General features: G+C 40.8%; 4 protein-coding genes across 13 annotated transcripts; 3 read left to right on the plus strand and 1 right to left on the minus strand.

The window, feature by feature from the left end:
- LOC108096328 (U3 small nucleolar RNA-associated protein 14 homolog A) lies at nt 1-2,614 on the plus strand. Its single transcript, XM_017197861.2, has 2 exons — nt 1-506; nt 569-2,614. Exons 1-2 carry the CDS (start codon nt 102-104, stop codon nt 2,477-2,479), a joined length of 2,316 nt encoding a protein of 771 aa, XP_017053350.1. The 5' UTR covers nt 1-101; the 3' UTR covers nt 2,480-2,614.
- Nucleotides 2,615-2,869: 255 nt separating this feature from the next.
- On the plus strand, nt 2,870-4,671 carry LOC108096398 (probable aminoacyl tRNA synthase complex-interacting multifunctional protein 2). 2 transcript variants are annotated; one of them, XM_017197969.1, is made up of 5 exons: nt 2,870-3,081; nt 3,183-3,281; nt 3,498-3,650; nt 3,832-4,060; nt 4,126-4,671. In XM_017197969.1, exons 1-5 carry the CDS (start codon nt 2,953-2,955, stop codon nt 4,500-4,502), a joined length of 987 nt encoding a protein of 328 aa, XP_017053458.1. In that variant the 5' UTR covers nt 2,870-2,952; the 3' UTR covers nt 4,503-4,671. The 2 variants fall into 2 exon arrangements, with proteins under 2 accessions (XP_017053458.1, XP_017053459.1); XM_017197970.1 differs by lacking the exon at nt 3,183-3,281.
- A 618-nt stretch (nt 4,672-5,289) lies between these two features.
- LOC108096397 (ubiquitin-conjugating enzyme E2 R2) lies at nt 5,290-7,198 on the minus strand. Of its 4 annotated transcripts, none has more exons than XM_017197967.2 (3): nt 7,012-7,198; nt 6,060-6,663; nt 5,290-5,823 (listed from the first exon to the last, which is right to left on the minus strand). In XM_017197967.2, the coding sequence occupies exons 2-3, from the start codon at nt 6,630-6,632 to the stop codon at nt 5,416-5,418; spliced, it is 981 nt and encodes a 326-aa protein (XP_017053456.1). In that variant the 5' UTR covers nt 6,633-6,663; nt 7,012-7,198; the 3' UTR covers nt 5,290-5,415. The 4 variants fall into 4 exon arrangements, with proteins under 4 accessions (XP_017053456.1, XP_017053457.1, XP_017053454.1 ...); XM_017197968.2 differs by having other exon boundaries at nt 7,083-7,192; XM_017197965.2 differs by lacking the exon at nt 7,012-7,198 and having other exon boundaries at nt 6,060-6,959.
- Nucleotides 7,199-7,592: 394 nt separating this feature from the next.
- LOC108096286 (rho GTPase-activating protein 20) lies at nt 7,593-27,454 on the plus strand. 6 transcript variants are annotated; one of them, XM_017197753.2, is made up of 7 exons: nt 7,594-8,628; nt 18,740-18,941; nt 19,004-19,187; nt 19,606-19,668; nt 20,112-21,019; nt 23,379-23,829; nt 25,370-27,454. In XM_017197753.2, the coding sequence occupies exons 1-7, from the start codon at nt 8,180-8,182 to the stop codon at nt 25,849-25,851; spliced, it is 2,739 nt and encodes a 912-aa protein (XP_017053242.1). In that variant the 5' UTR covers nt 7,594-8,179; the 3' UTR covers nt 25,852-27,454. The 6 variants fall into 6 exon arrangements, with proteins under 6 accessions (XP_017053241.1, XP_017053242.1, XP_017053244.1 ...); XM_017197752.2 differs by lacking the exon at nt 25,370-27,454 and having other exon boundaries at nt 7,593-8,628; nt 23,379-25,361; XM_017197755.2 differs by lacking the exon at nt 23,379-23,829 and having other exon boundaries at nt 7,597-8,628; nt 25,370-25,495.
- Nucleotides 27,455-27,757: the final 303 nt, after the last annotated feature.

Below are 27,757 nucleotides of genomic sequence, written 5' to 3' on the forward strand. Positions count from 1 at the left end.
GAAATTAGTTGTTATCGATAACACTTCAGCTGTTGCTCTGCACACGTGCGCCTTGAAATCTTTTTATTGTTATTTGAACTTTGTTAATTTTTGGCTTTAACATGAGCGACGATGAGGAGACCTACGAACCGAGGGCGCACAAGAAGCTCCTGCAAGCCATCGGCAGTCTGGGCAAGGTGCAGCACATTCAAAAGTCAACCCGCGACGAGCGCCAATCGCGCCAGGATGAGTTTCAGTTGGTGAAGAGCGTGTCGTCGGTGGAAACGGACCGGGCGCCCCGGTCAGTGGGTCTTCACGATCTGGTGGACATCCTGCGCACGTCCACGAAGCACAGCCAGACGGGCAAGAAGCTCAAGAACGTCCAAGGCAGCAAGAAGGTGTTAGAAAAGCCACTGGAAAAACCGGCGGCGGATCGCATTAAACGAACTATTGGATACGAGGGAGTAACCAAGAAGCTAGGCCGCTGGGATGCTGTGGTCGCCCAACAGCGGTCGGCGGAGACTCAGGTGAGTCCATTGCATACCCAACATATATCCCATCATCACATTAAATATAACTATTTCCCTAGATTTTCCCCATACCCTCTGAAACGATCTACGTTAACACTTCGGCAAAAGCACGTCCGCTTAACACTCGCATAAAATCCAATCTTGCCAAGGAACTGGAAGCCAGCAACCGTAAACTACGTGAGCTGCGCAAGGCGCAGATAGGCGACACCACGGATGAAAAAGAAGAGGCCAAAAAGGAACGTCAGTTGTTGCAGAAGAAGCTTACGCGGGATGAGCTCTTCGCGCGCCGGAAGGAGCTGGCCTACCTAAAGATGCGCGAATCCCAAAAGTCAGCCAAAGCACGCATGCAAAATAAAATCAAATCTAAGAAGTTCCACAAGCTGCAGAAGCGGCAGAAAATGTTGGAGCAAATGAAGGAGTTCGAGCTGTTGCAGAAAACCAACCCGGAGGCTGCGCTGGAGAAGCTTAACGCTTTGGAAAAAAGCCGAGTGCAGGAGCGTGCGAGTCTGCGGCACAAAAACACCGGCACCTGGGCAAAGAATCTGCAGGTACGGGCCAAATACGACAAGGATGTGCGAAAGGATCTGGCCGAGCAATTAGCTGTTAGCCGGGAGTTGACACAGAAAAAGCAGGAATCCGACAGCGAGGAGGAGGAAGCCAGCAGGAAGAGATTGGCTGCTGAGGAGGAGGACATTGACTACGATCCCTTAAACCCTTGGACAAAGCGAAAAACTGCTGAGATTGCTGAAAACGGCAATGCTGAGAGTGAGGAACCTAATTGGCGGCAATATTGGACAAAACGGAATATAAATGAAAAATTATTGGAGGAACATCGCAGGGACATTGAAGAAGCGGAGGAAGGCTTGGAAAATAAACAACAAGAAGACGCAGAAGAAACTGACGAACAACCAATAACCAAAGCAAAACCGGCCAAGAAAGTGCTTAAGAAATCAAAAGTTAAAATAGAAAATGGCTGGCAAGTCGAAGAGGTTGAGCCCAAAAAACTCAAAGGAAAAGCTGACTCGAAATCAATCGATGATATTTTTGAAAAGCACGAGGATCACATAAGAGCCAAACTTAGCAAGAAACTTGAGAAACTAAAGAAACGGGTGGACAAACTCAAGGAAGCTCCCGTCAAAGGAAAGAAAACGAAAAAGAGAGACGCGCTGAAAAACCTTAAAAGTCTGGCCTTAAAAAAGACAAAACAGCAAATTGAGATCGATGAACCCTTAAATTATGAACAGGAGAAGGAGTCTCAAAAGAAAATCCCAGTTCAAACAGATCAAGAAGCCGCGGAAAATCCAACTGTCGATACCATAGATCCCAACAAGGTGACAACTTTGGTGTTTGCTCAGAAGAAATCAGGTGCGAGTGGCATTAATGATGCCCTCATCGATGATGAGACGGCGGAATACGATGAGGCAGATGCGGCGGCCGAACGCCAGTTGACCATTAGTCAAGCCTTCGAGGACGATGACATTATTGCTGATTTCAATCGTGACAAAACCAAGGACTCTGAGCTGAAAAACACGGAGCTGCAGCTCGCCATGCCAGGATGGGGTTCCTGGGCGGGTGCCGGCATTTCGCAGGCGGTGATGGAAAGGCGCAATAAGCGACTGCTTCTGAAGCTGGCTGCTCCGGAAAAGCGACGTGACGACAACAAGGATAACCTCTACGTGAACGAAACGGCCAACAAAGTGGCTCGCGAGCACTTGGTCTCCAGCATCCCGTTTCCCTTCAAATCCCTGGCAGATTACGAGGCCAGCATTCGTGCCCCGATTGGCAGGAGCTTTGTGCCCGAGACGGCCTTTAGGATGCTAACCCGTCCTCCTGTTATCACGCGGAAGGGACAGGTCATCGAGCCCATGGCGGAAAGCGAATTGGTTAAACCCGAAAGACGCCTGCGCCACGTTGTGGATCAGAGGATAAAACGCATACCGAAGGTGCCGCCCAAGGCCACAACAGTTTAAAACTAGTATAAGATATTAAAATAAATGATATTAAAGCTATGTTTAAATACATAATTGAAAAAATTATGGAAATAATGTAACGAACATTTAAATCTGGGAACACTTTCATAATTATAGCAAAAGTGGGAACACTTATTGATGAGTAAAACGATATATTTATAGTAAAATAAATAGGAAAGTTATGAAACTAGTATAATATAATAAAGTAAATGATATTAAAGCTATGTTAAAATAATTGAAAAAATTATGTAAATATGGTAACGAATATTTAAATATGGGAACACTTTCATAATTATAGCAAAAGTGAGAACACTAATTGATGAGTAAAACGATATATTTATAGTAAAATAAATAGCAAACGATTGTTGAGAACCAAAGTTCCATATCTAATTCAGAAAACGACCATCTCCAGCAAGCACATTTTGCAATTTCCAAATCAATTATTGTTATTTTGCAACGATTTTGGCGGTGAAATGTACGAACTCAAGACCCTGCTGCCGCAATTCGACATCAAGCTGCCCACCTGCATGTATCCTTTGAAGAACGTGAGCCTGGCGGCGGATTCCCTGGCCAGTTCGTCCTCGGCGTCCACATCATCAAGCGTAAGTTGACCGCCAGGCCAGCCAGAAATTGGCCAGGATCGCAACGACAGTAAAAGACAACGCCATCCATTCCATTCCCGCATGTGTGTGATCCTTGCCAGAAATTGGAGGCCAGCGGGAAGAGCAAAACAAGCCGAAACGCAGCCACATGCGCACTTGATTTGGACACTTTAGGCCGACAAATACAGCAACTGCTAAAGGTTAAGACCACCAAAACAACAAAAGCTACTAAAATACGAAGTTCTATTTATAAACCACCACCGCCGACTAACCAAAAAGAAACCAAACAAAAATTCAGAAATAGAATGCATCCACGCTCCGTTTTGTGTTGCTTGCTCTCTTTTCGTGTGCCCAATGGAACACCGTGGTTTTCCCTCTAAGCCGATCAATTTCCTGTATCCTTTATCCGATTTCAGGACGACACGGCATCGGTGACTGCTCGCCAGGAGAAGGTGCTCAAGCAGCTGGAGGAGCTCAAGGCGCAGCTGGGACAGATTCGGGCTGGACTCGGAGTCTGCGGCAAGACCTTCCAGCACACGACCGCCTATCAGAATGGTGGCTTAAAAGAGGTAGGAGCTACCACCAAAAAATATAAGAAAATATTCATACTAAGTTCGACACAATGAAGCAATAACATAAGCTTATTGCTTGAATAACTTTAAAATGCTAAGAAAATAGATTTACCGATTAAATAAGTGATGCAATATTATTAATTTTTGGTGCTCTCAAACTTTAATATTTACATATAAGGTGCCCCTGCAAGATGTCGTCATCAATGGACATCCCAATTTCATACCCTATGCGCTGTTGGCATTGAAGAATGCCTGGCGGAATCTGTACACGATTGATGTGAAGACCTTCACACACTCCACGATGGCCGATATTGGACCAGCAGCCCGGGAATTCGAGGCTAACTTGGCCAAGGTGCCGGTAAACCCAGCGCTGCCAAAAATAAATGTGACAATCATATGGAAGAACTGTAAGTAATGATTAATATTGGATTATAAACTCTTTTTATTTAACTAATACTTATACTTTCCGCAGGCGAACACACTGAGATGATCAGCTCGCCTACGATGTATGTGCCCATCTACGGAGAGGTCAATATCATCCGGTACTTGGGCCGTGTGGGTCCCGCCGAATATCGCTATGAGGGCTCTCCGCTTTGCAACGAGATCGATCTCGTCCTGGACATTTGCTACCAACTGCTGCGCTGCAACACGCACAAAGCGCAGGTGGCGATGGTGCGATCGCTGGACAAGCGCCTGCAGCAACAGCAGTATTTCGGTGGCTCTCAGATGTCGGTGGCCGACATCGGTGTCTACAGCTCACTGATACGCATGCCCGCTATTACCGACAAGGATCTGACGCCGGCGCTTTTAGCCTGGCGGAAACGGGCGAAGCTCGTGGCTCAAATTTAAGTAGTTCGAACTACAAAGCGAACAAATAAATTATACAAATAAATGCAATTAATGGGGAAATGCTATATTTAATAAAGTGTTTCTCACCCAAAAAACAAAACGAATACATCTGTCGTATAAGTTAAGAGCTCCCAGTTCCCAAATTAAAAGACTCGCTTTTTTTCAGTAATTTTATTTGGCTTATTTATCTTTGTTGCAATTCTGTTACTGTTTATACAATGCGGTTCTTCGTCTCTATATTGCAATTGTTGGTTTATAACTTACTCTGTCAATTTTGCACTTAAAAATGGCTTAAAATGCTAGGTTTCATATTTGCTTTTATTCTTGAAATCCATTGATTGTTCATTATGTTATGTGTATGCTATGCTGTTGTTTACCTTGATGCTCTGCGATAGGATGTCGTGTCTCGAGTCGGGACATTTGTATTTCATTTCATTCGTTCTTGCTCATAAAAATGTGTGTATGCATATTTTTAAATATTAATTTATACCTTATACATATGCTGCATATATCGTGTATATATATTGATAATCAGTTTCTGGTTGAGTTTCAAGTGTTTCGGTTTAATTCATTTTGTTTCTGTGTTACTAAGCTGCATAAAAAGGTTTTGGAGAAGTCCCTGAACTCTATTAATTGCTTGCCACAGGCTGGGAATTGAGTTAGCCCGCTCGCACCGATAGCTTATACGAATCATCTACGTTGTTAAAGTAAAATTGAGTAGGTAAAATCAGCTTAGGACCATGGTTTCAAATACCCTAGGTAAATAATTGTGTTCTCAGTTGATCGGTTTAGTTTTGAAACGTTTATAATTAGCATTAATCATAGTAATAATGTTGGAGAAATGAAAAGGCGGTGGCTCGCCGCCTAGGGCAGGAGTGGGAGGAAGAGATGAAGCGACTCCGGCCTGGCTGCATTATGTGGTCTCGCCCTTGCCGCTGTCGTCGGCCGACTCGGCATCATCCGCTCCTGCGGCGGCCGCCTCCCTGCCAAGTCCGTTGTTCTTGCACTTGATGCTGCTGCTGCCGCCATTATTTTTGCTAATCGACGCCGTGGCACTGTCCTCCTCATCCTCATCCTCGTCCTCGTCGTCGTCATCGTCCTCATCAAAGTCGTCGTCTGTGGGCAGATCGTCCTCCGTCTCCAGATCGAAATCATCATCGTAGAAGTTGGCATCCAGGCCAGATTCCGTTGTGGGCTTGCGCGTGGGCTTCAGGCAATAGTCCTCCAGGGTCATCGGCACCACGATGCCCTCGCGCTTGGCCTCGGCATTGGCGGCCAGGGCCTGTTTGCGTATGATGTTGGGGTACTCATTGTCCTTACCCTGAAATTAGTAAGTCCTTATTAAAGAGCCAATGGAGCGGGGTAAATGTCTAGTATACGGACTTCTAGCAAGGTACATTCACAAATTAGTCAACATTTAAGGAAATATTAAATAGAGGACATTTTTAATCCAAAAATAAATAAACAAATCTCCGTAGTACAGGTTTAACCTCGCATTCATGGTTTCAAGTAGTCCGTATACTAGACATTTACTTTAAGCGGAAGAGCCAGTCTAACCTGTGAGTCCCGCCATCGGCGGTACATGACCGAGGCGTCCACATTGGCCGGCGAAAATGTGTTGGGCTCGTTGAGCAGCGAGATGACCGACAGCAGGATGGTGCGCACGTTCTGCGTGGGGTTCCAGCGCTCGCAGGGCAGCTCGCCGCTCTGCGGATCATCCACCGGCGGATGGAGTATGGATATGCACAGATCCCCGTTCTCGTAGACGTTCGGATGCCAGACCTTGGTCAGGAAGCGTATGGATGGCGGTGAGTACGGATAGTCGTGCGGGAACTTCATGTGCGCCTTGAAGTAGCCGCCCTGGTACAGGGTGTCCGGTGGCCCGAAGATGGCCACCTCCCATTCGAACAGATTGTCGTCGTTGATCAGCTTGACGCGGAATCCCTCGACCGGCTCCTCCTGCAGCGACTTGTACTCCATGGCCAGGGCCCGCACCGCCGAGCTGCTGGGCGTGGTCGTGGGTGCGGCGCCCGTGGAGGTGGCGGACGACGAGGTGGCCAGAGATCCAGAGCCCGCCATCAGTGTGGAGGACGATGTCGCATGCTGCGATGTGGAGGCGGCGGTGGTCATTTGTTCACGCAATTGCAGTTGCCGCTGTATTCTGTCGATATAAAAGTTTTGCGAACGACGAAGCATATCAGTTATCTGTCTTAAAGGGGTTACTTTATGGGCGCACTACTTGTGTGCCCGCGAGTGTCTATGTGCAGGGTCAATATCTTGCTGCCTGCTGATGAATTCAAGGTGAGCACGTCACAAAAGCGATGACTGTTCGTCTGCGGGTTGGGAAAACTGCAAATTTTCGTCTAATGTCCAGTTCAAATTGTTCGGTTAAAAAACTTCTATATTTGTCGTTTCTTTTAAAAAGTGAGAAAAACTATTTTTGCTCTTGACGTTACTCTTGATTTTTTGTTGTTGTTACTTTCACAGCAGACAACACAAAATTAATTACCGATTTCCAGCGAAAACGTGGGTGGAAATGGAGTTTCTTTACCGCAAAGCCGACTACTGCACTATACGTACTTGTGTAGCCAAGAGGTTTGTATTTTATTTATGCGCTTTTAATGCTTTTTGTTATTGTTGTTTGACTTGCAACAATTTCACTTTACAAAACAAAAACCAGGGTGGCACTATCTGGTCCAGGGATGGCGGCAATGGCTCTGCCGCTGAGAAGGTGGCGTTTGAGCATGTTCTCACGATGCCGCTAATCGTGAGAGTGTGACGTCACAAATGGTTAATATTGGTTAAGGCTTAGCATTCAGATCTACAAAAGATTTCAGCTTTTCATTAAATTACTTTGTGTGTAGCTGAATTTCTCGTTTCTTTTTAAATTTATTTCTTTGATTTCATTTCATTAACCTCAAGTACTGCACGATTTCCAAAATTTAAACGTACCGCCATATGCTTGGAGTGTGTCTCGGCTAACGGTGGAGGGTTCGGCTGCTGGCTTAGGAGGGTGTACTCGATAGTTTTGGAAGTGCACTTGCTACCCCTGTGAGGCATTTTTCAACACTAGTAGAAAAAAAACGAATCCCAACACTTGTAAGAAAACCGAAAGCAACTCAACACTAGTAGAGAAACGAAAATTAAACAGCAAAAGTCGAGCGTGCGGCAGACGCCACAAAGTAATCCGAGTAACTCAACTAAACTAGTGCTAAACTAACCAAGTGAGCGCGCACTCAATAAAAGCAAACGGTATGCAATAATTCGGGCGTTTAATTCAGCAAGCGGAGGTGCAAAGGCAAATCAAAGCTCCGAGGCGTTGGCCAAAAAGAAGAAAAGCAAAAAGAAACGAACGAAACGCAGTGGAAAAGAGAGACGCGAAAGAAGAGAAAAAAATGCATACAGCAGGAGTGGTGGCGATTTTTTAATCAACGCAGTCGAAAACAAAGTGTTATTGTGGTGTTAAAACCAGGACTTGAAAGTTTGGAAGAAAAGGATATTAAAAATTTCTGTAGAGTGAGCAAACTAACATTCCAGTTTAGTGAACATGTTTGTGGCCAGCATAAAACCATAAAATCTGCCCGAGCACATTTCCCCCGCTCGTGAAAAACTCGCATACATACACAGGCACGCACGTACACACGCATACACGCGTTAAGGAAATCGCGTGAAAAACCATGTCCAGCTGGGCAGAACGCGTCCACAGGCGTGCCGCCGATTTGGGCAACGTGGTGACCTCCTGCGGCCACCCCGCCACAGCCCCCGCCTATCCGTACCGCCTGGAAAAGGTGAAGTTCGGTGTGCCCCTGGAAGAGGTCTGCAAGCACAACAACAACATTCCCGGGCCGCTGCTCGTCCTGATCCTCAAGCTAAACAAGGAGTCGCCGAACCGCCGGGATGTATTCCGCGCACCCGGACACCAGGGCGCCATGAAGAAGCTCATCCACTTCCTGCAGGCCGGCCGACTGGTCAACGTCGACAACTACTCGGTGTTCACCATCGCCAGTGTCTTGAAGAAGTTCCTGCGCAAGATACCCAACGGAATATTCGGGCGCAGCGGCGAAATGGAGCTATTCGCCATCAACGATCTGCAAAACGAATCCGAGCAAACGGAGCGACTGCACAGGTGAGTCCGAAAAGAAGGTGGGGCAGCCGAAACTATTGGGGCCGCGAAAATAGATATCTCAGCAGGGACTCGGTGATTCCGAAAAGTGCCAGGCGATGATTCAGACTTTTCGAAAACGTAAACTAAAGAGCTACGCCAGAACCTAGTAAATGTGAAATATTTAGGGAACTGTGAAATAATCGTGTTTTAAAAATAATTAAACTTTTTTTTTGAATTGGGTGGCCAAATTATTTAGACAATGTTTCATATTCCGCTGTTTAAATAAAAACTGTCTTTAGCAGCTCCGAAATACAAACTACTATAATACTACGATGTATTTATCATTAAACATTAATGAACTTTACTGTGAGTCAGTGCCTTCCCATTAATAAAAACGTTGTAGCACTTACAAAAATAATTCAATTTTGGTAGAGTACATTTTAATTAATTTAGTAGCGATAAATACGTTTAAAAAAGTGTAAATTTAGACACCTAATTGGAGTTTCAATGAAATTCGTTACATTTCCCATTAATTTTTCTTCAGGCAATTAAATAAATTTTTATTAAACCAAATGTGTTTCTGTGGAAATCGTTACATCAGCCATAAATTTCTTTAAGGCATTTTAATATATATTTTCACGAAACCAAATGTGTTTGACAATATCATAAATTAATGGTAGACAAGTCATTGCAAAGACTCCTTATTCGGATAGGTATTACCAGGGGACATTAGTATTCAGTTCGAGTGCTAGACTACAGGAATTTATTTGTTTTACCCTTTAAACGGTTATGATAATGTTCAGAATAATCACTTTTAAAGATTCATATTAAAAATATTCTAGAGATAGAATATAAGAAACAACATTTAAAAACGAACCATGAAAAATGTATAGCTTAGTTCCTATACAAAATTATTCTTCTTCTTTTAACTACTATTACTACTACTATTATTTTAACCGCAGGTGTGCGGGGCATACACATAGATTTTTGTTTTGTTTTTGTTGTAGTGTAACTAGCTTGCGGTAAACTTGCTGAACCGGATCTCTAGATGTATATAGATGTAGATGTAGATTCGGTTGCAGCCTCAAGAATCTTCAGGGGGAGTTAATTCACTGGAAAGCCCGCCTCTTGTTGTTTTCGTTGGCTCTGCTCTTGTTGTTGTTAAATCGCTGTTGTTGTTTCTCGGCACTTGTTGACACATTTGTGTGGATTTTCACCAATTTTCACTTGAGCGTTAAGCGTTCGCTTAACCCTTAGATGTGCCAGCCAATTTACATAATTTGTGCGGCAGCAGAAAAAACCAACAGCAGCGAGTGTTTGGTTTTATAATAAACAGTACTACTCGCAAATATTGAACCAACATATGGTACTCTAAAATATGTTAATCAAGCAACATTCATTGTACTCTCTGGAAGAGACATTATTTTAATCAATGAGATTGTTTTTTATAATCCGAAAATGTTGAATGAATCGGTAGACTTTGATTGTTGAAACGATTTCAAGTAAAACTTATAGAATTCCGACTGTAAATAATTTATTCCGATTTTCGCTGAATCACTTTTCAGCCTTGTATGGGTTTTAAGAAACTTGCAAGTGTAAACAGAAGTCGCTGAAAGGGTTAAGCTTGGATTTTTTGATTCGCTTTTGGCTAACTCTCGGTTGTTGTTAGTTTCTTTTGTTGCAATCGATTTCTAACCATCTGAATTAGAGCATAAAGCGTGGGCCAACACACCAAAGAAACCCACGAACGCAGGCTCAATTAAAAGTAAACGAAATATTTTACTGCTTCAAGTTGCGATTGTTTTCCGCCCGTTCTTTTTTGTTTTTTGTTTTTTGCAAGGTAAGAGGAGAGGTCTGAAATCATTAAGAAATCGAGCATTAAGAGGCGATCGATTGCAATTGACAGCCAGAAATGATTTGTCTGTTTGGGCTTCCTCTGGCGGTTGTTAATTTGCTAAACATTCGCCTGATTGAGATGGATTTGGATGGGTAATGATACTGCGTCAGCAGATATGTACATTGGTTACATTAAATGCCGAACACCGATCACTGAACGTTGAGCACTGAAACACCGAGCGCTAAACGCCTAAATGTGCGTGTAAACAAATAACGTCAGCAATAAAACATAAATTTAAAACTTCTGCATGCGTAGAAATCGACCGCCAAATTATTTTCATTTCGCGGGAGATCTTTTGGAGGGAAGATAAGTTGGAAAACGTAAATTTTCAACTTGGCAACCTGTGCGCTTGTGCACAGCAGAGGCAAAGACAATAGCAAATAATCAAAAATCCAATAAGAACTGAAAATTTACAAAAAAAAAGCTTGATTTTAGTAACACAAGATTCTGGTTGTGGTTTGTACAAACTAAAGTAAAGAAATTTGTATTGCATTTTAAGGTTTGGAAAATAAAATTTCTAAAGTTTGGAATAGTGTTCCTATATTTGTTTTTAACAAAAAAAATTGAAGTATTTATAGATTACGTTATTTTCTTGACCGCCGTTGTGCGGGTAAACTTTTCAAACCTGTACAATTATATACACATTTATTGTAATTGTTGCTGCTGCTGCGTTGGCTACTTTTGTTTATTTACTTTTTGGGGCAGGCGCACCAGCAACAACAACACCAGGAGCAGCAGCAACAATAAAAACAACATTGAGCAATCACAATCGAATCAAATCAAACAAAATGCGCGAAAATAGCGCCTCTGCCGAAAGAAACAACACCAACACCTTTATAAATAGACACGCGTTGGAAACTTTGTATCAATTAAACGTAAACGCAAAAAGAAAAAGAGAGGGGGGTCAAACGAAAGAGAGAGGAAGAGTGCTCAATTCCATCAGTTGGCACATCGTTTGTGCTTGTGTATTTTCCAGCTGCTGGCCTTTTTTGTTGTTGGCTTTGTTTGGTGTTATTGCAGCGCATCTACGTCATTGTTGCACGTTTTTGCAATAGACCAAAAAATATATATACACACGAATGAATTGTGTATTGTTTTATCTTGTTGTTTTGTTTTGTGTAAATTACAAACACCGCGAAAAGGCGAAAGAAAAAATTAAGAAAGCAGCTGGAAGAGAGTGCAAATAATGCTTTCACTCTCTCTCTTGCCGCGACTCTATCCCAATTTCTCTCTTTTTAGTAAGTCCTGTTATTCGCAACTTGTTGCCTGGCCGAAAATAAAGCTTTCGCGAGCTTTTTCCAACGCCTGTTGCTCTTTGTTTTATCTCTATTTGTACAGTCGCCCTTCTCCAACTCCTTTCTTTTAAAGTTTTGGAATAAGATACAACTTTGACCTACATTTTAAGAAGTAGATGGTATTACCTATTGTAGTTACCTATTTGTTTGCTTAAAAACCTAACATAAAAGAACGTTAAAAAATGTCTTTTTAAATTCTCTATTTATTAATTTATCATAAAATACTTTGAGATTTATAATTTCATTTTATTTTTAGGGTTGCAATTATATTTATTCACAATCAGGGTTTCCTTCGACATAAAAAGGAAATTACGAAAAGCTCTTGTTTTAATTTTGCCAACAGCTGTTTGCGATTTTTGTACAGATAATACAACTTCATCAAGAAATCACTATTGTGGTTAAAACGATTGCGTAAAGGCATACCATTAATCTACAAGATTTAAGATCTTAAAGTGTAGGGTATAAAAGTTGATTTTACGATCTTGCAAATGTCTTAGAGCTGTTTTATATACATCTGGATAGCGATGTTTAGTGATAAATTAACTAACTTGACTTTTGTTTGCAAAAAAACTTTTCAATTGATTTTGAAAACATTTACTTTGTAAATTTTGACTGTAACTATAAGATTTGTGACCAAGAACGAATCGGTCTTAAACCCGATTTTCCGGCCGATCAGCTGTCATATTCCAGCTGCTCTTTCTCCGATTCTTTCTTTATCTCTCCCTTCCCTTTGCTCTTTCTTCAATTACGCACACACTATTCTGCTTCTTCTTAGTCGTTGGCCACAGTTAATAGGCTATTTACACAATTGCCTGCTGGACAATTGCTGATGATGGGACAGGGAATACTCACTGCTGCGAATACTGATAAGTGCAGAATTGAGAATTTGCCCGCTTTTGTTGGTCTAGACAAACAAACGGCAAAAACTGCAGTGCAAAAACGACAAAGCCGCATTGTCCCAAATGGCATTACCAACAACGAAAGCAACAACAACATTGTTCTTGTCTATAAGTCCATAAGCCGACATCGTCATCCGACGTCTGGAAGGGCCTCCCCCTTCCATCGACCATTTCCAGACGACTGCGATTCACTTCCTGATCATTATATATGCTTATTCATAGGCAATGTTTTGTTTTCCCTTTTTTTTTTTATCGGTTTTTCGGGGTTTGTTAAAACAAAAGTTTTTTTTGGATACGCTTGTTTTTTCTTAAAATTTGGAAATAATACAAAAGACTTACCGCCTAAGCCATTTTTAACAAAGATAACTTCAAGAAAGTAAGTGAATAGAAATTTTATCAATCTAAAAAATATCCGATTTTTGATTATTACTCTTTAATTGGTTTTTCAGGTCCACTAAACAGATTTCTCTTTTTTTTTTTTTTTTTTTTTAGTTTTTAACCCTGAAAAATAATTTGATTTGCAATTGTTAAAATTTTCAGTAAAAAAAATTGTACAAATTGTATTTGGGCGTTTGTATTTTTATAATTTCCAATTTCAAAATTGGTATTACATTTAGAATTCATTTTTTTTTTTTTTAGTGAAAAATCTCAAAAATTCATCAAAGAGTTTAAATATGGCTATCACAGCAGTTATCAAGATTTGTTCAAATTTCTGGGTGTGGCAAAACATTGAACCTTTATGGGTTTGCTAATCTATCTTTGTTTTATCGACTGCCACCTCGGGAGTATCCGTTCGACTTTGACTTTGCATAAATATAAACTCGAAACTGCCGCCGACGTGTATAAACAACAATGCCAAACAAAACCAATAAATGTTAAATAAAGCGAGCGCAAAAGAATGTACTTATAAACATACGAAAAGCGTGGAAATTTACGTCAGTGGACCGGACCGTCTGTATTTTCTTCAAGGGTTCTCTTGGGTTCGCACTTTTCCCTCAGTGAATCGCCCTGAACGTTGAGCGATGAACCAGCGAACTGCAGACGCAGTCACTAAAAACATATGGCGGATATACACTGGCCATCAGGGAATTGATTCTCTCTGGGGCATTAAGTACTATCTCAGTTTATGAAGAAGTTTGGTTTAGACTTAAAACTTTTATAAAGGTTCTACAATTATTTTACAGTTGGTAAATAAATTATAAATATTTCTTATTCTTTCTTTATCAAAGAACCTTTATATAATTACTTTGTACTTTTTTAATTTTTTTTATCGGACAGGAGAACATACATTATCTGATGTTCATGATGGATCGCCCAGATATAAAGAAACCATCGGTTGGGGAGTGTAATCAGGGCATTGTCGTTAGCTTGGTTGGTGGGTCATAGTCGTCATCCATCGCGTATCGTGATGTTTGCACTTAGTATATGTATGCTGAAAACTGCTTTTTATTATCGTGCATTCGGTGTTGTTGGTGCGAGTATTGCCTTTGCTTGGTTCATTATTATGACGTATTGTCTTTTGTATTGTGCCGACAGACCAACTACAATAACCGACATAAAAAACTTGCTGCCGTTGCGGTTATGTTTTCGCATCTGTTAAACGAGCACAAAGGCTGTGTCTGCCACTTCACTTCCATCCGAATCTCTCATCTCCAACTTGTTCGGAGAACCTAAAAAAAAGTAATAAAAAATCTTAAAACTTTTTCATTCAAAAAGCGATTTATAACAAAAAACACCTATAAGGCGTATCAATTCATTTTAAAAAAGATACTACACTGTTTGATAGTAGCATTTATTATCAGATTATTTCAGCTTAAACAATATTCTTTCTGTGTACTTGGTTCTCCAGTCGGAAATCTTGGGCGTGGAAGTGAGCAGAAGATGCAGATTGAGCTTGCCGCAATGAATATTGATGCTGATGCAGAAAGACAGAAAAAACAGAGGGGGAGCTTAAAGATATAAGAGATATGAGCAGCATAATTATAAAACTGACCAATCCGGACTGCTTAGTAGGCAAAAAATGTTGTCGATCCGATAAGCGGCCAGAGATACACACAAAGTTTTCAGTTTTTATACTGCTAGACACACACAATTCTCTTTGTTTGCTCAAATGATGCGTAATTCTCTTAACACACCAGACTATCATTAACTTATTTTCCTTATGACCCAATGTAAATGAATCATTAAGAACGGCGACCACTTCAATTGATCCACATAATCGTTGATCGTTGTGTTGGCGTATTCACACGATTACATTGCATGTCAGATCTGAACAATATTTTATATCTGAAATATAAAGATGGTGAATATTTTTGAGCTATAGATATGAACTTTTTTTTGTGATTTGATTCAAACAAAAAGTGGTTCATATTTAATGAATATTTTATGGCTATGCATAGTGTCCAAATTTATTTGGTAATGTTATGTACATATAAGGTCTTGTTTTATTTGAATTTATTTTGAATTTACTAGATAGGATTTGATTTGATATTGAATCAATTTGTTTTATAATGTGATATCCCCTTTTTCATATGTTCATTTAATAAAAAGCTGGATGAGTAAACAATGCTCCTTATTGTTATCAATACTTAAATGAAATCAAGCTGAAACCCCATTTGTTTACAAGTGACATGCCTTTAAATCCTATTTCCGTACTTCCCTATAAGTTCCCCCTGAAGACTTTGAATATTGCATTATTTATAAGCTATCAGTCAGTTGAATTCCACAAAGTATATTATGCATTTGTTCATTAATGTGAGCCATTGAAGTACATATGTACATATGTATATGCAACGCAAGGAAACTCAATTATCTTGTGTATGATATTTCACTTATCACTTACACAGACCTCGACAGTCGGCATAATTCACTCACTTGACTCACTCACTCCGTATTCCGGACAACTGAAAACGCCACGGAGATCTCCTCTCGAAAGTGTCACAAAAGAGTTGGGTTTGTGGGAATATCGCGGAACTGGTTTCTTCTGTAGGGCAGAGCGCATCGCATCTTTCGAGACTTCCCTTCCCATACGTAACAAACGGAAAACAAATCGCATATCTGCCGACGACACACATATAATATTGTGATAAAATACTGTTACAAAAGCAAATCAAATGCGGCAAAAGACAAACAAAACGGCTAAAAAAGAGCAGTATGAAAAATGTATAAAAAATTGGCCGACATATTTCATTTTTATGAATGAAAAAAAAAGAGGCAGCCAGCGGCATGGCAAATAAACAAAGTTAACAATAAATGAGAATGATTCATCTGAATAAAATGACGAGTTTGTCTGACTGTCAATGAACAATACGCAGAATACGCACGGCAAATACTAAGTTATAAAAATCGGAAACTATTTAGCGCCGATTCGTGGAAATGTATGCTAATGCGTTTCGCCGGTTTTTTATTGTCCTCATTTGTGACTCTTTTTTTTTTTTTGTTTTTTGTTTGGCCTATTGATTATGTAAATGAGCGGAATAAAAACAAACTGATATAGCGCATGCGCAACGCCATTATATAAGGTAATCCATAGACCCTAATGGACCGTCGATTCCGAGAGCGTCCATCAATCACGGGGCAAAGTTAGTTGAAAAAGGTAAAAATCATCGAATGATAAAGTAAACAATAAACCACAATTACTCATACCATTAAGGTACGTATTTTTGGTACGTAATTTTGGGATCGTAGGGTTCGCAAACACAACTCCGATCCACGACGATATTGCTTATCTCTCCAATATCAACAGACGTAAACACTTGTTCCGCTTTCGGTTACTACTGCTGCTGTTGTTTTTGTTGTTCCTGCGGTATCTGCGGTTGTTTATATTTTTGTTTTAATAGCATTCCTCGTAATTAATGCAATCAATAAACGATTTGTACGCACTTCGCCTTAATCACACCAAAAAACAAGCAAAAACCAAATGATTAGTAATTGATAATTGTTATCAGGCAAAGTTTTGGCCAAGAGTGCGAGGTGATCATTAAAGAGCTAAGAACCCACTATCATTTCGGCCTCCAAGGAGTTCAAATGATCACTATAAAGAAGCCGCAAACAAGTGTAGTTCAAATTTGTTACGATAAGATAAGAATATCTTCCATATTTTTTTTGGTTTTGGTTTTACATTCAGCGGCACGTTTTCTCTGTTTTTATTTACAATGCAAAGTTCGTTTGATAACTTGTCGTTCGGCAAGGGTTCACTGTAGAGTTTATTTGGCTTGGGTTGGGTTTGCTGCTGGCATTGCTTAGGTTGTTCACATCGCCTTATTTGCTCACTTGAAGTCGAGCAAACACATTGGGAGATATCAATAAACTAACGAACCTGGGAACTTGGCAAAACCTTGACCAACGATAACCCATTAAAGGTTCAATTGCTCTTTTTATAGGTTTGCAGTTGATAGGAAAATGCAAATAATTATTCATAAAAATATTAAAGAATTTCGTTATTCAAACTTTAAAGACAATTGTTTCCTTTTATATTGTAGCCTCCAAGAAGATACAAAGTTTTTTGTGAAATTAAGTTTTAAAGTCTTCTTTAAACCAACTTCTCAGCATTTATTTTTCGTTAATTACTTCTATTTAATGTTTATCGTATGCAAAGCACCATTAGGTATTCTAGGAAAGATCTGCTCATCTTAGCCTCTCTGTTTTCTCCAACATATTAGATACAAATGTCTGGTGTGAGTAATTTACAGCATTTAAGGTTCCAACCTCTCACTTCGGATTTCTCCATTTGTGACAGTTCATGCGGGTTCCATCATCATATAAATTGTCGTTGACTTATTTTTTATTTCAATTAACCCAGACTTTCCAGTGTTTTCCTTTTATTTTTGTTTTAAAACCCTATCGCTGCACTCCCTTTTCGAACAGCGATATTCTTTCTAAATGCAACACTTATCGGCTGTCGTTTCTCTCGTTAGTCTGTTTTTTTGTTTTTCTCCTTTTTTTCTCGGGCAATTTACACCACATCTGAAAAACGAAAATAGAGCCAGACAGCCATCGCATTATAGTATAGTTCATTGTCAAGCGATTTTAGCCCCCACCTCGCCATCCCATCGCCTTCTCCATTTATTGTTGGCTCTTGGAGTTTTCACTTTTTAAGCGCCAGCTTTGGAGAGATGCAGAGGAGAGTGTTGCTTTTAAAGCATTAATTGATTGAGTTGAGTTTTATTTTTCCCCCTTTCGTCGTATTCCAGCCTGCCTTGCTTGGCTTGTCTTGTCTTTTGGTGCTGTCTCTGGTTTGGCTATGGTTTTTTCTTTATTTTTTGGTTTTGGTTTGGTACCTCTATCAAGTTGTGTAATGTGGACGCTTAGGAGGTTGCCAACCAGTTTTTCCTCTTCCCCAGCTGCAGCTGAATGGAAGGCCCGCAGACTTGGCTCAAACAACAACCATTTGTTTCGAAAAATCATTAGGCACGCCAAAATGAAAGTGTGAACAGAGAGGAGCTGCTCTGACTTTCTTTGCCTTGCCGGCTTGGCCAGCCGTTGATTTCGATGGGTAACTCAGCCAGACAAGTAGTAGTTCACCTGAGAATGAGTCAGTGCACTTCTGTAATGGTAATAAAACAAAAAAATAGCATGACTAACGACTGCCCTGCCAGCTCAACCCGCCCAACTGATAACACATCTCAACAAATATTTATAAAATCTACAATCAAATTGTTCATGGCCTGCACTCTAACATAAGTAGGCATTTAAATCTGAATAATAAGGCAAAGGAATCTCAAAATTCTTACAAAAGTTATACCCACTTACTAATTTTTAGATTTTACAATTAGCTTGCTCTAAAAGTGGGCCATACAAATATTAAATGTTACTTTTAAAGTTTCAATTATAATTTATAAACTATGTTAATATCAATGTTTTATTGATTAAGGTTTTTGACGTTGTGGGTTTTTACTTCTTTTACCAATGTGGGTTCTTACGTAAACGAAACCAATTTGCTTCCATGAGAAACATAGTTTCTTTTAGTGTACCTTAGATATTTCTAAGATTAAAGTACCGGCATTTTTCTAAAGAACCTTTCTCTTTTCTCTCTTTTGCAGACTCTTCGGTTCGCTGCCGAAATACACACAGCATCTTTTAGTTTTACTGTTCGGCACATTCCGGGTCATCGCGAGCAATGCGGCCCACGCCTCCACCGGAATGACCAGCGAGGCGCTGGGCGTGTCCGTGGCCCCCAGTTTCTTTCAATCCTGCGTCAGCGATGGCAAGACCGCTCGCATGGAGGATGTGCTCAAGTTCAAGGTGAGTTCGGGGTACTTCTTCTATTATTTATATACAGTTTTCTTATATGTATATAATTTTAGGTCTCCACCAAGATCATGCAGAATATAATTGATAAGTTTGCCACACACGACATTTTTGGGCGGGACAATTACGAGTACTACGCCCGCGTCACCGGACGCATTCTCAAGGTGCAGGACGAGTGGATATGCAGTTTCCAATATCCACCACCGCCACGTGGCAAGTTGGCTCAACAGAAATACGCATGTAAGTAAAAATGAAGTTATTTTTAATGAAAATTCAGATTAGAAACTAAAGATCAAGCTATAAGTATATTTAATGAGGGACGGAAACGAGATTATTTGTTTTGAGAACATCAATCAACATTAAAAATGACTCATTGATTAAGTGGAAGATCTGTTTTATATACATATTGTATCCCAAAATTCAGTTTTGATTATTGAATGAACTCACTTGGAAGTTTTGTTGGCAAATTAAGTATTTGTTTAAATAGATTGTACTTAACGTGAATCTAGTTAAGCTGTGACTCATTCTGCATGGCTCTTTAATTTGTTTATTAATAGCTACATGAACCATCCAAACTCGCTTTCAAGTGCAGACTTTGAAGCAGAGAAATTCTTGAAATGTCTCTTCTTTCGCTAATAAGTTCTTATCGCCTTCGCAGTGCAACATTCTTTGGAGGCGGAGAAGACCTGGCTGCAATGCCAATGCGAGCGTTGGGGCTTACGTGAGTACCTGAAATGTGTTACCTTGCCACCTATCCGTAGATATATAGAATACATAGCTGGATTCATACTCTATTGTGCTTTGCTTCTGGAGAAGTCCACCACTTTTTACATTATACCACACTGTCCGATCTAACTTCTGTCTTTCCCCCTCTCTTTCTGTCTGTGTGTGTGTGTTTGGGTGTGTGTGGGGGAATGCGATTGAAATATAGATGTATCCGATAACTGATAAGCTCATCTCTGGTCATCTGGTGTCCCGAAGAGTCAAGCTTTATAGTCCCCACCCGCACCGCAATCATACATACCCTATATACTATATACTCTATATCTACTATATAGCTGCATGCCAAGTAGTTTTGTTTGTCACCCTCCTCCTCCTCCTTTCTCATTCTGACGAGTCATCCAAAAATGCATTTGTTATAACCCCCCGCCGAACCGAATTTAGTGGCCCAGGAGGAGTCCCGCTCGACGCCCGCCCTGCTGACCAGCTCCAGTTCGGCGCTGGAGAACAGTGTCCTCTCGCTGGGCGTCTCGCCGGAGCACTCGTTCATCGAGAGCTGTGCCCGCCTCTCCGTTTCGCTGGAGGGACCCGGCATCTTTGCCATGACTTCGTCCCCGCTGCCGGCGAAGCGGAATGGCAACGGAAACGGCAATGCCACGGACTATGACTACGATGACTATGCCGACGACGACGAGGACAACGATGAGTTGGACGGAGTGCATGACTTTGGTGCCGAGCTGGAGATTAGCAGCATAGCGCCGCCGCAGGGCAGCCGCGGCATCTATCGCCACAAGCAGCGCGTGCAGCAGCCATCGCATCACTACCAACAACAGCAGCAACAGCAGCTGCAGCAACAGCAGCAGCAGCAGGTGCAGCCGCATCAGCGGGACTACGAGGACGACGACGACGACGATGAGGACGAGATGACCTACGTGAAGCGGCGCTATCGACAAAACAAGAAGAAGCCAGCGCCGCCGAGCAGCAGTCATCATCAGAGGCGGCTGCGCACGGGAACCAAGAGTTTGGACGGCGGCGGCGGCGGAGAACGACATCGTTCGGCATCGGGAGCCGGAGGATCCGGATCAGGAGTAGCAGCTGGCCAAGGAGGAGTAGCAGCGGCTGGGAATCCCACGCCACCGAAGCTCAAGCAGCGAACCTGCAGTCGCTGCAATCGTGGAATTCGACACAGCAGCTCTTGCAGCTCGAACTCGGCCGGAGCAACGGGCTCCGGCAATGGAGGAGGCTCCGGAGGATCCGGCGGAGCTGAGGGCGGCGGCGGCATGACCATGGAGGAGCTGCGGGCCGTCAACCGATATGCGGAGAGCACCAAGAGCCTCTCGTATCTGCCACAGGTGAGGGACGAGTTCCTGTTGCTGGGCTCACGCATTTCCGTTTGAGATCTTGCGATTGCGTTGTGTAGAAACCTACTACCTACCACTTATTATTATTGATTATTATTGATATTATTGATATCGATCCGATCCTAGGTCTAACCCAAATGCTCGAATTTCTTTTAAGTTTCGGTTTCTTTCTTCCAGGAAACCAAAAAGAATCAAGAACCAAGAATTTACTAGTTGTTAAGTTACCTCTTTTGATTTCTTTTCTTTTTCTGTTGCGATTTTTCATTTATTGTAATTGAAATACCTTTTTGTAATACCCTAATTTAATCTCATTCGTTTCTTGTGTTTGAATTTTGTCAATTGGAAATGTTCTGCTCTCTAATCTCTGTCACACTCTCACTCCAACCTTGACTTTCTCTCTCTTAACTCGAATCACTTAGCGAATTGCTCAAAATTGTTTCATATTTGGAAATGTTTGCCTAGTTTTTCTAATATTCTCATCTAACCAAACAATTTGCGCCTGCCAACGAAAAACCACTACTACTTACACAACAACAACAACAACTACAACAATCAACAACACATTTTATATTATTGTAAGACATACGAAATTGAAGGAAATACACCCTTGATATTCCCTCAAAAACTGTACAAAAAGTACAAAAAAAAAAGATCAACATACTTCACCAAAACTCTGTACAAAAAGGACTCAAAACGGAGCAAAAATTTGATTAACATTTTTTATTTACATTTTGTGTTTATATTTTAAATTTATTATTCCATTTTTATTTTTGTTCTTACAAAGAAAACCAAACAAAAAACATTTAAAACGAAAACAACAAAATGTTAAATCATTTCAAGAAAAACATTAAACCATTTTATAAATACACTTTCTATGCCCAAAGACCTATTTTCACTAAATAAAAAACGAGTGCTATACAAAGTTGCAACAAAATAAACCCAAACACCAAATTGCGTATTTTATAATCCGAAAAATGGGAACGACAAATCTTAAAGAAATTAGATAATGTTTTGAACAATTGGAATAAAAGCTATTGGACCTGTAAATACTGTTTAATATTAGGAACATAAATTTTAGTTTGGCAGTTTGATGTGTTGAAAACATCCTCTAAATAAGGGAACTACAGAAAGTGATGACTTTTTAGGGATTAATATGATCGAGAGATAGGCAAACATATAAGGAAAGTGTTATGGAGGCGTGGATCCCCTATTCAATATTTTTTGGACACAGAAGATCTCGGATTAAGTATCGCAGAAGTATACAAACCTTTTCAAAAACTCTTGACACCGTTTATTTATATAGTTATCTATAGTCGTAGAACACCATGTACACCTTAGTTATTATTTACTGTACGTACTCAGTCTTATCATTTTCTGTACAAAAAAGAACTGGCATATCAGACGTAAACTAGACCACTGTGTATCATAAGCTACAGATATGATATTCTTTTGATTTTGTTCTAATCGTTATTTTGTAATATATTTATGTACACCTAAGAAACCCGAAAATATTGTTAACTGTGCACCAATTACTTCGATTTGTTGTCGCTTGTTTGTCTTGTCTATGTAGCTTAGAAGCCTGCTTTTGTCTTGCCTTTGTCTTTTGTCTTTGAGTTGTTTGCTGCACTCTGCATAATTATTTGTAGTTAATATACCTAACAAAATAACACTTAGTTGATAAGCGAAACGCGAGAACACGAGAATACAAAACATAATCATGCAAATACTACAAAACACGAGTCGAAAAACCCAAAATTGCATCTGTAATTAATCTTATTTTAGCCGGAATTCATTCTTGAATGTTGTTTCCTCCGCAAGATAAGCAATCAAAGGCTTGTTGGCGGTTGTTTCACTGAATGTTAATACTTAATTATAATTTGCTTGTTTCGAATATTAAGGGTATTCATGGTAAAGGATCTTCTTTCTTTATCACTAATTTTATTGTGAATACCCTCTAATATTTTCTTCATAATTTTACATAATCTTGCACTGTTTTCCACTGCGCTGATTTTGCTGCATTTTATATATATCACTATAACATCAAGTTTGTTAACACGTTATTATTTTTTGTCAACTTTTGTTTGTCTACTTTCGATTTTTTCATTTTGCCTTTTAAATTTTGTAACTTAAGTGAATCAAGCAAAAAATACAGCTAGCTAAAAACAAAAATTTCAATTGCCAAAAACTCTAATGCGATAATTTTGAATCCCCCCTCGTCTTTCCACCACCACCAACAACAACAACAACTACACGACAACAACAACATGAACCAACCAACAAATCAACCAACAACAAACAAATAATTTAAACAATTGCGAAACGGAACAAAACAAACGAAAATGTATCTTAGGTCCATGAACGCCAAACCGCACGCATGCGCACTCGCTCCGAATGGTTCCTGGGACCGCGGGATGCGGTGGTCACGCTGCAGCTGCCGGCGGACACCTGCAGCAACTGCTGCCTGGCGGCTGCCGCTGGATATTTGGGCGGCGGCAGCACCAGGGACATGCGACAGGCTCAAACGGAAGGCGAACGGAATCAGGCGGCCTTGCTCTATCACTTTTATCGCCGCCAACAACAGCAACAGCAGCAGCAGCAACAACAGGAGCAGCAGCACTATGACGACATGATGGACACCGAGGATAGCTATGGACAGCAGAAGGAGCAGCAGCAGCAACACCAACAGCAGCAGGAGCAACACCAACAGCAACAGATACATTCCAAGGGCCTCTTGAGGCCACCGCCCATGCAACATCAGCAGCAACAGCAGCAGCGTCGCCTGCTGCTGGACGTCAATTCGGGTAGTTATAATGCCGGACTAACTACTACGCTCACTACCACCACCACCAATACAACCATCACCACAACCAACAACACTAATTTCGGCGAAGATCTGGCCTTCTATCTACACGAACCGCTCGCCAACACATGCTACTACTCCAGCCACTGCTTGAGCCGGCTGCAACCCGTTGTCGTTGTGCGCGAGGAGCGATTGGTGAAGGATTCGGACAGCGACGGGGATTCCCTGGACGGCGGCGTGCTGCACACGCTGCAGGCCCACGAGCTGCAGCAGCATGTGCAGCCCAGGCAGGCGGCGATGTTGCTGCTGCGGCACTCCTCACAGCAACAGCAGCAACATCGCAGAAGCAGGAGCAACAGCGGCAGCAGCAGCAATGCCACGTCCTTGTATCGATCCTTTGACGTGACCGCCTCCACCAATTTGCCTCCGGCGAGCGACAACAACAACAGGCTCAGTCAGAACAACAACAACAACAACAACAGCACTGGCAGCAACAATAACCACAACAACAACAACTTTGCTACAGTCATTTTCAATGTTTTGGACTTTTTGTTTTGATAAAAAAAGAAGAAAAGAAGAAGAAAAGAAGAAGAAAAAAAAAGAAAAAAGAACGAAAGCGAGCTAAAAAATCGGAATGAAGTGTCTTGTGTTTTGTAGCTACCAATTGCATCCAATCATGAATTTTGCTTATGTCCGACTAATGCTAAACATATTTATATATTTAAGGCTATAATTTATTTTTGTTTTGTTAAAAGGAACTCAAGGTGTTTATCATGTCGAACGATATGGGATCGAAAAGGGTTTACCCACCCATATTTTATAATACTAATTCCCCCAAAAAAAAAAACCAAGCATGATAAGCCGAGATTTCTTTGTTGCCAACCAACCAACCACATGCCCATTGGAATTTTGTTAAATTTACCTTTTAATTTGTATTGTTTTTGATTTAGCTACCAAGTAATTGAATTATTTATTTGTATTGTGTACTTTGCCCGCTCATTTGTCCCTTTATTATTTCGCTTTGTAACAATAAACTTTATTATTTATTTATACTGTGTATAACCGAAAATCGAAAGATGTTGAAAGCTTTTTGTGTTGCTTTTTGTGTGTGTTACACTCGATATATACACCAGACATGTGATACATGCATAACTACGTGTGTTGTACTTGTTGTTGTTTAATTTTGCGTACTAACCCCCGAGTTTTGTGTGTTTTGTCCACATTTTGTACACCTATTTGTTTAAACGTTATTGAGTGAGTTGTTGTCCCGGCAAAAAAAAAAAATAAAATAACAAAGACAACCACAGCAGAGAAAAAATAAACAACAGTAGTAAGCCACATAAAAGAATATTTAACATCAAGAAAGCGCCAACAGCCACCAAACCAAACCAAACCAAATCAAACCAACACCAACATTTATTTGCTACTCCAAGACCTCTGAACTAAAGCCAATTAACTCATCAGCAATATTATTTCTCCTCTTCTTTTTTGTTTTCTTTATTCCGCCCGACTTTGTGTGTCCCGATGAATCCCGATTTTAGTTGGCAACATCCGTTTGAGTAACAGCGCCGAGTCCATTCAGTACGCAGCCCGACGACCGGTGGCCAGTTTTGGGCTCAACACCGGCGGCCTTGGCGGCGGCGGCGGCGCCATCAACAGCAGCAGCACCACCACCCACAATCCCACCACCCGGCGGCTGCTCATCAATGTGCCGCGCCAGTATCGATCCTCGCTGCGGCGCAACAAGGAGAAGCAGATCGGCGGCAATAGTCAGAGCAACAGTAGCAATAGCCTGGGCAGTGATCATCTGGCCGGAAATCCTGGAGCAGCTGGCGGAGCTGGATCCTCCGGCGGTGTTTCGGTGCTGAACAAGCCCCTGCTGATGGTGGGCATCCTGCCGGGTGCCGAGCAGCCGCCGTCGGTGAGGAACTCGATCGCCGAGTGCGGCATCTCCACGCCGGATGCCATGGACGTGGGTGTGGAGTGCAGCACCACGCTCAGCTTCAAGCCGCCGCGACTGTAACAAGGACACCGGCACATCGAACCGAATGCTGAGGACGCCCAGGACTCGTCGGCATTGTGACAGCTATAATTATGTTAGGATCTAACCATTTTTTAAGTGAAAACCATTTTTTAATACGTATACTTCCAACACAAACAAACACACAAAAGAAAAAAAACAGGGGTTTTATAGCGATTTCTGAGGATTGAATGAAAGAAACAGCGGAATACAATATTGATGTAACCAATTTTATCTCTCATTTCACGAAACTATTTTTCCAATCCCAATAGAAACCCGTGAAACCCCAAAAAAGATCATACATTAGGTTATGGTAAACGATATATGTATTTAATGTGTATAGCAAGAAAAGGCTGATTTTCTTTAGTTAAACATACAAACAAACAAAACAAAAACAAAAGAGAATACGAACGAAGGAAAGGAAAACAATTTACAACTAAAACTAACTATATAATGCAACAAATTGCCAAATTTTATTCAGCATCCATTTCGTTGTGTGAACTAGGTTGACTTTAGTTTATGTTTTAGCCAAGAATCTCTCAAACTTGAACATTGTCAAGGTAAAAATAAACGAAATTTTCACCTGAACGCTAACCGAAACAACGATACAAAAAGCGGAGAACTTTCTCAGCTCTGCAGCATCTGAACAATCCAAGCAATCAATTTCGAGGCCGACTCTCTGTCTTTTTATGAACCAACGTACATGTTACTTCTAATTAAAATTATAACTAATCGAATTAATGGAGCAGGAGCTGCAATGCAATCTCACAGACCCAACAAATCAACAACTACAGAATAACATTCATTTTTGATACAGACAAGTACAAAAGCAAAACTAAACAGAAACCAATCGAGAATATCTAATATAAAGTGTACATTATTCTTACAAAGAAGAAAAAAACAAACAAAAACAACAAAAGTTAGCATTTAATATCTAGTTAAGCGTTTTGAAATTATACCTACAACAACTGCGAACGGAAATCAACTTGTAATGCGAACGTTGTTTTCATGATGTTATCGTTAATAGTGCTATGTGTACATATATTCGTGTATGTCTATGTGTCCAAGATATATATAATATGTATATTTACTAAACGATATGCGAAAACAGCCCTTCTCGCGGGGAATCAGAACAACCAAACAAAAGCTTGAGCAAACGAGAAAATTCCATTTTATATAGCAGCTGATTTAGCGAGTCCTCTGTACGACTAGTTTTAGATAGTTCCAATCCAAGCAAAAGATCTGCCGAAGGACCCACCCCTTGGGTGCACTTCGGATCGATTTTCACTGCCCCGCCACTGAAGAAAAGTTCTGTTTCCCTTCGCCCCAGACTTGGAGATTTTTCATCTGTAATTGAAAAATTCTTTGCAATGTTGGGGTACAATGAAATTTCCTCGCTGTGTTTTGCCACATTTGGTGTGTTTGTTAAATTAAATTTACATAATTAATCTAAATGTTAGCTAAGGATATGAAACAAGTGTTAAATTTACCACTTCTTTGGCCATTTCATACGTAGTATGAAACGCATCCATTAAATATTTAAATTAAGTGCATAAAGCTCTGAATGTTGCCCAGAACTTAGGAATAAATATCCAAGAAACACCAATTTCGACTAGTTTAATTAGATCTGCGTATGCAATGGGAGTTGAGGGTTTTCCCTGGTTAAAGTACTGCTGGAATGGAGAGCAATCAGTGGTTCCTTGTTGGTGGGTTGAGAAGGCGCTGGCTGGGAATTGCCACAGGGATCCGTATTAAAAACCCAACAATTTGTACTGGGATGCATCCAAAATATTGATACAACAAATTTCCTCTCTTCCACTTCATAATTTTTACCAAATATTGTTTTATTAAAGAATCTATTTAGATTTCTTTAAATAAAAGTACAAGCATCTGACCCATGACACCAGGA

This window comes from Drosophila ficusphila, unplaced genomic scaffold (genome assembly GCF_018152265.1).
Source record: "Drosophila ficusphila isolate 14025-0441.05 unplaced genomic scaffold, ASM1815226v1 contig_106, whole genome shotgun sequence".
Lineage (NCBI taxonomy): Eukaryota > Metazoa > Arthropoda > Insecta > Diptera > Drosophilidae > Drosophila > Drosophila ficusphila.

Excerpts from the sequence above, each read along its gene's own strand:
- LOC108096398 (XM_017197969.1), top strand. The coding sequence starts at position 2,953 with ATGTACGAACTCAAGACCCTGCTGCCGCAATTCGACATCAAGCTGCCC. Across the intron at positions 3,082-3,182 it reads CGGCGTCCACATCATCAAGC|AAATTGGAGGCCAGCGGGAA; the intron begins GTAAGTTGACCG and ends GATCCTTGCCAG. Across the intron at positions 3,651-3,831 it reads AGAATGGTGGCTTAAAAGAG|GTGCCCCTGCAAGATGTCGT; the intron begins GTAGGAGCTACC and ends TTTACATATAAG.
- LOC108096397 (XM_017197965.2), bottom strand. The coding sequence starts at position 6,698 with ATGCTTCGTCGTTCGCAAAACTTTTATATCGACAGAATACAGCGGCAA. Across the intron at positions 5,824-6,059 it reads GCCGATGGCGGGACTCACAG|GGTAAGGACAATGAGTACCC; the intron begins GTTAGACTGGCT and ends TACTAATTTCAG.
- LOC108096286 (XM_017197752.2), top strand. The coding sequence starts at position 8,180 with ATGTCCAGCTGGGCAGAACGCGTCCACAGGCGTGCCGCCGATTTGGGC. Across the intron at positions 18,942-19,003 it reads AGGATGTGCTCAAGTTCAAG|GTCTCCACCAAGATCATGCA; the intron begins GTGAGTTCGGGG and ends ATATAATTTTAG. Across the intron at positions 19,188-19,605 it reads GGCTCAACAGAAATACGCAT|TGCAACATTCTTTGGAGGCG; the intron begins GTAAGTAAAAAT and ends TCGCCTTCGCAG.
- LOC108096328 (XM_017197861.2), top strand. The coding sequence starts at position 102 with ATGAGCGACGATGAGGAGACCTACGAACCGAGGGCGCACAAGAAGCTC. Across the intron at positions 507-568 it reads AGCGGTCGGCGGAGACTCAG|ATTTTCCCCATACCCTCTGA; the intron begins GTGAGTCCATTG and ends CTATTTCCCTAG.